The sequence below is a fragment of the Aquarana catesbeiana genome, linkage group LG05, assembly GCF_042186555.1.
Source record: "Aquarana catesbeiana isolate 2022-GZ linkage group LG05, ASM4218655v1, whole genome shotgun sequence".
Lineage (NCBI taxonomy): Eukaryota > Metazoa > Chordata > Amphibia > Anura > Ranidae > Aquarana > Aquarana catesbeiana.
In genome coordinates, this window is record NC_133328.1 from 407,852,983 (window position 1) to 407,862,894 (window position 9,912).

Genomic DNA, 9,912 nt, shown 5'->3' on the forward strand with positions numbered 1-9,912 from the left:
GGCACAAATTACTTGTCTTGCCTTGTGTGCTGACAACCTACGCTACGAAAATAATTTTACTGTTCGGGGTCTCCACAACTTGGGAAATTTTATCAAGGGGTCACGGCACTATAAGGTTGAGAACCACTGGTCTAGGGGTTCTTACCAATTTGTTTTGAGGAGAAAAACATTCAAGTATGATAGATCATGCATGGTCATGCCCTATATAGAGAAGCAAAAGGGGAACATGTATAATATACACATTTTAAAATGTTTGTCTGGATATGTATGTAAAAAGAAAATGCACACCGACATATATATGTATGTACATATATTTTTGCATTTTATTTGATTTGGCTTTATTCTACAAATAGGAATCCAATTTATTAGAAACTCTATATAACTATTAAAAAACGATTTTGTCACATGTTTTTCTAAAAGACTTATTCATATCATTGCTGTTTGAGAAACACATCTTTATTGCTGTAGAGAGTTAAGAATAAAAGTTCAACAATTTCCCTCATGGATAAGACGGCATTTTAGAAGCTTCAAATAGTTGTCGATTTTGTGAGAGTCCCTACGAAGGCAGTGGAGTAGATTGTAGAATGCAAAGAGGCGTGAATTTTCATCTCCTGGTATTGAAGCTGGGCCAGGCCATGGCGAGTAAATTTCATTTTCTAAATCACCTGGTTGAATCTAAGAGGCAAAGCACATATTAAGTAAAGAGAGAGAGAGCAATACTTTTTTTCACTTTTAAGCTATAGCCTGAATGGGCAAATCAAGGACTGCACACAAGTGGTTTATAGAACTATTAATGTAGACACAACTTCTTAAACTAACCACAGGTTACAGGAAAGAAAATCGCTTGATTCCCCCATTATCACAGCCAGAGCAATTGTGTTGTCCCTGCAGGGGTAACACATAGTGATTATTGCTAGCGGCTATAGCTGCTGGCAATAATCACATGAAATATCCAACAGACTGGTTGTATCCAAGTTGATCAATTGATCAACTTGGGTACAATCAGCCTGTCCTTACATGGTTCGAATCTCAGCTGGTCCCTGCTAAAAGGGCTGAGATTCGAACAATCTATGGCAGGCTAAAGTCTATAGTGTAAAAAGTATGGGGGAGGAGACTTAAAATAGCTTGTAATGTATACAATAGGGAACAAATGGTCCATCTATAATAGTTACATAGTTACATATTCAGTAAGGCTGAAAAAAGACACCAGTTCAACCTGTGTGTGTTTGCATGTGTTTATGTCAATAATAAATCGCACATCCCTGTATGTTGTAGCACGTTCACCCCCTTCCTGCCCAGGCCATTTTTCAGCTTTCAGTGATGTCGATCTTTGAATGACAATTGCGCGGCCATGCAACACTGTACCGAAATTAATTTTTAATCATTTTCTTCACACAAATAGAGCTTTCTTTTGGTGTTATTTAATCACCACTGGGTTTTAATTTTTTGCAAAAAAATGAAAAAATATCAAAAATTTTGTTTTTCTTAGTTTCAAAATTTTGCAAATAAGTAATTTTTCTCCTTCACTGATGAGGCTGCATTGACGGGAACTGATAGGCTGCACAACCTTTTGTACCACCTGCCCCACCCTATTAGATTATAAGCTCTTCTGAGCAGGACCCTCTTAATTATCTTGTATACTATTGTATTATAACTGTATTGTCTCCCTTTTATATTGTAAAGCGCTGCGTAAACTGTTGGCGCTATATAAATCCTTAATAATAATAATAATAATAATAACTGATGGGCACTGATGTGCAAAGATGAGGCAGCACTGAAGGGTGCTGATGGGGTGGCACTGATGAGGAGGCACTAATATGCAGCACTGATGGGCACTGATAGGTGGCACTGATATGCAGCACTGATGAGCACTGATAGGTGACACTGATAATGGGTTGGGCAGTTACATGGCAAATGAGGTTTAAAGTTAAAAAATGTAAGGTAGTATATTTGGGTGCTAAAAATACAAATGCAAGTTGCTCGCTTGGGGAGAACCTCTGGGGGAATCCAGGATGGAAAAGGACCTGGGGGTCCTAGTACCCCCAGGTCCTTTTCCATCCTGGATTCCCCCAGAGGTTCTCCCCAAGCGAGCAACTTGCGTTTGTATTTTTAGCACCCAAATATACTACCTTACATTTTTCAACATTAAACCTCATTTGCCATGTAGCTGCCCTACCCATTATTTTATTCAGGTCATCTTGTAAGGTTTCCACATCCTGCGCAGAAGTTATTGCCCTGCTTAACTTTGTATCATCAGAAAACACTGAGATTGAGCTATTTATACCAACCTCTATATCATTTATGAATACATTTAACAGAATTGGTCCCAGGACAGATTCTTGGGAGACCCCACTTACCACATGGGACCATTCCAAGTTCTCGCTATTTATCACCACCCATTGGACCTGCCCCTGTAGCCAGTTTTCAATCCAGGTACCTACCCTATGGTCCATGCCAAAATACCTCAGTTTGTAAAGTAAATGTTTGTGGGGAACTGTATCAATGCCTTTGCAAAATTCAAATACAATCTTTGTGTTGGTCTCCAAAGGGTAGGAACTATTTAATGCACTCCTTTGGTGTAAAAGGGAATGCACACTAAATAGTAAACTGTCCATAAAAAAAAGGGCTAAATAGGATGTCACAATGGTTGGTTACTCCACTTCTATTATGGATATGACTGTGCCGCAGCTGACATTCGGGGTGGGGTATACACCCTTTTCTGCAAACATGAGTCACAACTAAACATTTCAGGGTAATGAATTATTTTACTAAAACCACTACATATATCTTAATATTATGTTTACCCTGCCAATAATCCTTTCCATTCCTTCGAGGAGACGTTTAGTTTGCTCTTCAACCTCTACAGTTTTCCAAAGGATGGTGTCTGGAGCCTCCCGGATATCTTGCACTTCAGAAACCATGTGAACCAAAGGATCATTCCATGATCTTAGAACCTTCAGCACCAAGTTCAGCAGATCTTCATGCTTTAGTGTATACACAAACATTTAGTGAAAACTCCACATTTCAGTCACTTATGATTACAGTATAGAAAAATCAGCCTTTTTCTGTTAGGGATGTACACATTCAAATAAAATGGTAGGAACGTTTCATACTAATATGGAATCAGTTTTTTCAATAAAAATACAAGTTTACATAGAGAAAAGAAAACTGAAATCAATAAAGCAATTGTGTAGAATATATATATATATATATATATATATATATATATATATATATATATATATATATATATATATATATATTCCAAGAACTGTGAAATGCACTAAGCATTTGTAGGAATTTTAATAATATTGTAAGACTTGTTTTGAGTTATTCTAGTTAAATACTAAGTGAAAGTACATGCTTACAATATTCACCTACATTATTTCACCTAATTGCCATTCATTTGAAACATTTGAAAAAGCTCTTACTTGTATCTGTCGGGCTTGCTCTTTGTCTTCTGGAGTATTCAGAGAAGAAGTATGGCAACTTATTCCAGATTTTGCTAGAAACCTACGTCCTGGAGTAAAGCGCTCATCCTGCCATATAGGAATGTAAGGTTAATTTGTACCAAAACATTTTTTATCTGTGCTAATTCTCTCAACAAGAAGCATTCATGCAATAAAATAATGGTTTGGAGAAGGAAGCCAGCTCTAGATTTATCTTTTGTTGTGCTTTTCCTTTGGAACACGTATCCCCCTCCAAAAGGACAGTCCACTGCATTTAAACTTTTCTTGGAAATCCTTCTGATCAACTGATTAGTAAAAAGCTTCCTATGTTCACTAATGTCACTCCTTCTTAAAAGAATTTCCTCCTGTTAGTCAATTATAAATATTTCCCAACCTCAAAATGTAAAGTTATCCACTATAGTAATTACACATTGGGGTTGATTTACTAAAAATGCAAAACTGTGTGCAGCTGTGCATGGTAGCCAATCAACTTTTAACTTCAGCTTGTTCAATTGGGCTTTGACAAAAAAAAACCTGGAAGCTGCTTGGCAGTGTTGCGAACCACGAGTATTTTTACGGGCAGCCCATAAAAACAGGGCACTTTTTCCCCGCCTGTAAATGTCCGTAGCACAGAAAAAGTGGCAGTAAAAATGGCTGTGACCAGCCCAGCTTGGAACTGCGCATGCGCAATTCCCAGAGGTGCCCGAGAGCCAGCTGCTGAGATGATCCGATCTGCACCTCTGAGAATTGCTCTGCCCACCACCGCCTCTCAGCCAATCAGCATTACTGTAACCAGCCCTCCTCCTGCAGCTTGCCACATTTGACAAGAAGATGCTGCCAGTCGAAAGTGTGGTTGTGCTGTACTGAGGCAGGCGGGAGTCTGCTTTGCTCTGCTCTGCTCCCTGCACTTTATATTACCAGACATCAACCTCACTTGCTCTCCAGGCCACACTGTGACAGAGGAGAGGCACGGCTGTGGGCTGCATGTTCTAGAGAGCCTGCTTCTCCTCTGTCAGGGCCGGAGTGTCTGTGAGTCTGTGACAAGGAGTGAGCCAGAGCAGGCTTTCTGTGATGCCCCCCCCCAGCCTCCCTCCCCTTTTCGGTCAGCAGAACGAGTACAGAGATCAGGGACACACAGATAGGGCTGTGTGCATTCTTTCCTCACCCTTCTACCAGCAGTGGGGGTGGTGATTAATAAAGCAGTGGCAGGACTGAGCAGTTTGCAGAGGGGGGCACGGAGTTGCAGGTAATCATTGTGCAGTAAACCCTAGCAACCGAATGATGGGCAGTAATGTACAGTAACCGAATGGTGGGCAGTAATGTATAGTAACTGAATGGTGGGCAGTAATGTATAGTAACCGAACGGTGGACAGTAATGTATAGTAACCGAACCGTGGACAGTAATGTATAGTAACCGAACGGTGGGCAGTTATGTACAGTAACCGAATGGTTGGCAGTAATATATAGTAACCGAATGGTGGGCAGTAATGTATACTGTAGTAACCTAATGGTGGGCAGTAATGTACAGTAACCGAATGGTGGGCAGTAATGTACAGTAACTGAACGGTGGACAGTAATGTATAGTAACGGAATGGTGGGCAGTAATGTATAGTAACGGAATGGTGGGCAGTAATCTATAGTAACGGAATGGTGGGCAGTAATGTACAGTAACTGAATGGTGGGCAGTAATGTACAGTAACCAAATGGCGGGCAGTAATGTATAGTAACCGAATGATGGGCAGTAATGTATAGTAACGGAATGGTGGGCAGTAATGTATAGTAACCAAATGGTGGGCAGTAATGTATAGTAATGGAATGGTGGGCAGTAATGTTTAGTAACAGAATGGTGGGCAGTAATGTATAGTAATAGAATGGTGGGCAGTAATGTGCAGTAACCGAATGGTGGGCAGTAATGTACAGTAACTGAATGGTGGACAGTAATGTACAGTAACTGAATGGTGGGCAGTAATGTATAGTAACCGAATGATGGGCAGTAATGTATAGTAACAGAATAGTGGGCAGTAATGTACATTAATGGAATGGTGGGCAGTAATGTATAGTAACCGAATGATGGGCAGTAATGTATAGTAACAGAATGGTGGGCAGTAATGTACAGTAACGGAATGGTGGGCAGTAATGTACAGTAACGTAATGGTGGGCAGTAATGTACAGTAATGGAATGGTGGACAGTAATGTATAGTAACCGAATGGTGGGCAGTAATGTACAGTAACCGAATGGTGGGCAGTAATGTACAGTAACCGAATGGTGGGCTGTAATGTACAGTAACTGAATGATGGGCAGTAATGTACAGTAACCGAATGATGAGCAGTAATGTACAGTAACCGAATGGTGGACAGTAATGTACAGTAACCGAATGGTGGGTAGTAATGTATAGTAACCGAATGGTGGACAGTATTGTATAGTAACTGAATGTGGGAGCAGTATCTCTCTCTTTGGGGACAAAAACTAAGGGGAAATCTCTCCAGTTTGACATAGGTGACAAAATACTGATGGATTACAATTATCTGCCTTTACTATACTCAAAATAAGAAATATGTTTTTTGACTTAATATCTACCTTAAATCACATTGCTAATTGCACATGTAACTTGTTTGTTGCCTAAATACTGAAATTTGCACTTAAAACTGTAATTTTTTTAAACTTTTGGAAATGCCAGTAAAAACTTGGCTGTGCCAGTAAATTTTAGGTGTTGTGCCAGTAAATTTGAATCTGGTAGGTTGGCAACACTGCTGCTTGGTTTCTATGCAGAGCCGCACCAGGTTTTGCACTGTCCAGTTTTAGTAAATCAACTCTATTATGTTCAATCCCCTTATATACTAATAGCAGTGCAAACTTTAATTGCATCGTATATGGCCTCTGTATTATTTTAACTGCATAATTACCTGTTTATTGTTTAAAAAATTGTTTTATAAAATTCATCAGAACAGCTAGTCAGCACAAAAAAAGCCTTATTAGGCTGTTTCACCTTTTAGCATGCAAAGTCAGGTTGCTGTCTCTGTGTCCTGAATCCTGTGTGGGCCCTATTTCTAAATTATCTGCCCCCAAACCTGGGAACAGAGCACGAATACCTTGGAAGTAGTCCTATTTTCCCTAAAGGTTCAGCAAAAGAGACGCTGAGCTTTAACTTCCTTTTAAAATTCTTCCAGAATTTTTCCAGATTCTGTTTTCCAGAATCTTTGCCACTTACTGTACTGTTTTTATCATCTGCAGGTGTTGCCGCTAAGGATGTCACATTGCCTAGGCATTTACATACTAATATAGACATCTCTACAGCTAGATATCTTCACATTAGAAGTAGAAGAAATGTGGAGGATGAGAGTCAGTTTTAAACCCTTCCCGACCAGCCGCCGCAGTTAAACTGCAGCAGGTTAGCTCCCCTGGGCGAACCGTCGTAGCTATACTCCGGCTCATCTTTTGACCACTAGGAGCATGCGTGCGGGCACTCGTGATCGCTCCACACAGAGACAGAACGGAGATCTGTCAATGTAAACAGACAGATCTCCGTGCTGTCAGGGGTGAGGAGAGCGATCTTTGTCCATACTAAGTATGAACAACGATCGCTCTCCTCACCCAGGCAATCCCATCCCCCCACAGTTAGAATCACTCCCTAGGTAACACATTTAACCCCTTGATCACCCCCTACTGTTAACCCCTTCCCTGCCAGTGACATTTATACAGTAATCAGTGCATTTCTATAGCACTGATCGCTGTATAAATGTCAATGGTCCCAAAAATGTGTCAAAAGTGTCCAATGCGTCCGCCATAATGTTGCAGTCCTGATAAAAATCGCTGATCGCCGCTATTACTAATAAAAAAAATAATAATAAAAATGCCATAAATCTTTCCCCTATTTTGTAGACGCTATAACTTTTGCGCAAAACAATCATCATACTCTTATTGTGATTTTTATTACCAAAAATATGTAGAAAAATACATATCAGCCTAAACTGAGGAAAAAAATTGCTTTTTTTAAAAAAAATTGGGGATATTTATTATAGCAAAAAGTACAAAATATTGTGTTTTTTTTCAAAATTGTCGCTCTTTTTTTGTTTATAGCGCAAAAAAAAAAACTGCAGAGATGATAAAATACCACCAAAAGAATTCTCTATTTGTGGGAAAAAAAGGACATCAATTTTGTTTGGATACAACGTCGCACAACTGCACAATTGTCAGTTAAAGCAACGCAGTGCTGTAACGCAAAAAATGCCCTGGTCATTGAGCAGCCAAATCTTCCAGGGCTGAAGTGGTTAAAGAATGTTCTAAGCCATCCAAGTGTGGATTTGCTTAAAAAAAACTTTACCATTGTTTCAATCTCTTACATATTCACTAACTCAAAGCAAACAATTTAGAGAAAGTTTTAAAGAAAGTTTCATCATTGGCAGCTGATCTTTAGCAACCAAATCTAAATGGTTTGCATATGTAAATTAACATATATTGTAGGTATGTCCTTTATGACAGAAAATAAATATGTTAAAGCTATACTTACAAACTCATTAAACATTTCAGAGGAAAGAGAATGGATATAATGTGAAAGTTTTACGGCACGGTCAAAGAGAGCAGACGTGGGTATTTGACAGTTTGTGCCCCCATTTGGGCATATTGGTTGTGATGTCACCCCAATTCCTGCTAGTAATATGCTGGATCCTGCTAACATTATCATCATTGCACCTTAGAAAACAAACAAAAAGAAAAGAATCATTGTATAAATAAATGAACAAAAGAAAAGATTAGGGAAAAGAGAGAACTTTGAAGTAGCAAAGAAAATTAGTTCTCTTTACAGTGAACTTGACATGCTGGCTTTATTGCAACATAAATCATTTTCATGAATCTCCATCTTAAAATATATATTTGTCAAATAATGTCCTAGAAATTTACATACACATGTTTTATGTACAAAGCACTGTGACAGCTGCCATTATTGATAAAAAGTATTTCATAAACATGTCTAAAAACTAAATGAAAAAATATGTTCAAGCTTGGTTTTGATATTTTTAAAAAGCTTATGTGCTGAATATACATCAAATAGAATTCTAGCCTGTGATCAAGATATCCCCATTTTATGTATTTTCTAAAAAATAAATGAAAAGTGTTGAGTATGAAAATTAGACATTATGCTCCAAGTAATTTCATGCATTAGGGAAACAATTCTTATAAATGTAGAAATAGATAGCAATGCATGAATTAAAAGATACCTTTAAGTGACATGGCCATCAGATCAATCATTGCCGATCACACTACACCCAGGAGTAGACGGAATTGTCTTTGTGCTTAACATTTGCTGGTTTTATGTACTTGGACACCTTTGATGAATTAATGCATCTTCTACACTCATAATCACAAACATCAAATGCCTGCATCTTTTCATTCATATTCACAAATGTTTTATAAAAATAATGCAATACATTTATTTAACTAGAATTGTATGAGAGGGATAAAGTGTTGGGCCGTAAAGTTCAATTTTAAAAAATTAATTCTTTTTCCTTTAATTATTTAGTTACTCGAAATGTTTTTGGTAAAACAAACAGCCACTGTATGTAGACATCAAAAAGGATAGGACCTATTAAGTATGTGTAAGAAGCAAGTATACAAGACCCATAATGATTTGACAAGGTTTTAGTTGGGGCAAAGACTAAGGGGTTGATTTACTAAAGGTAAATACACTGTGCACTTTCAAAAGAGCATTTGCTCCAGAGATTAGTAAATGAGCAATAACGCTGCTGACTTCCATCATCCAATCATGTGCAAGCAAAAATGCTATTTTTCTTATTTTCCTTGCACATGATTGGGTACTTTTTGCACAGTAAAGCTTTACCTTATTTACTAAGCTCTGGAGCAACTGCAAAGTGCATTGTCCATTTGCCTTAAGTAAATCAACCCCAAAATGTTGCTGTCAATGTATTGTGGACACTTCCCATTGGCTGACCAGCAGAGGGGTCCTCTCAAGTGCCAGACAAATGCAGAAACAAGATGAGGTCCCCACAGGAATATTAGTTGGTAGTTGGCAGAGACTACAGTCCTGGATCAATGGTCTCCACTCCCAGAAGTTCCAGTAAGGGGAAACAAAATGCATATGGGTGGGAGGTGGAATATATGTACTCAGAGATACACTTTAATGTCCTATACAGCTGCAGAGAAAAAAAGCCTGTGAGTCCTTAGACATTTTTTACATGAATGGGTTCCTAAAATATGCAATGACCTTAATGTAAGTTACAATCATACATAACATTTTGCCATTATTGCCATACTGGCAATGATGTGCCCAGAGAATAAAGAAACAGCAAAACTGCTCCCAGGATAACCACCATTAAGCCATAAAAAATGTACTCCCACAGCCACACAGGTGCCGGATCTGCACGGTGAGTAGAAAGCAAATTGAAAAGTTCTGGATGGCCGCACTTCCGTGAAAAAAGCACCTTTATTGTAGTAAAAATACTACAGGTC

General features: G+C 38.6%; 1 protein-coding gene across 1 annotated transcript; it reads right to left on the reverse strand.

Annotated features, from left to right (window-relative positions):
- Nucleotides 1–299: 299 nt before the first annotated feature.
- PRL (prolactin) lies at nucleotides 300–8,740 on the reverse strand. Its single transcript, XM_073632716.1, has 5 exons — nucleotides 8,664–8,740; nucleotides 7,958–8,139; nucleotides 3,432–3,539; nucleotides 2,805–2,984; nucleotides 300–675 (listed from the first exon to the last, which is right to left on the reverse strand). Exons 1-5 carry the CDS (start codon nucleotides 8,692–8,694, stop codon nucleotides 487–489), a joined length of 690 nt encoding a protein of 229 aa, XP_073488817.1. The 5' UTR covers nucleotides 8,695–8,740; the 3' UTR covers nucleotides 300–486.
- Nucleotides 8,741–9,912: the final 1,172 nt, after the last annotated feature.

Bases quoted from the DNA above. Each gene is read 5' to 3' on its own strand.
- PRL (XM_073632716.1), bottom strand. From the start codon at position 8,694: ATGATTGATCTGATGGCCATGTCACTTAAAG. The intron at 3,540-7,957 runs GTAAGTATAGCT...CCTATATGGCAG, and splicing joins CTGAAATGTTTAATGAGTTT to GATGAGCGCTTTACTCCAGG. The intron at 676-2,804 runs GTAAACATAATA...TTTGCCTCTTAG, and splicing joins TGGAAAGGATTATTGGCAGG to ATTCAACCAGGTGATTTAGA.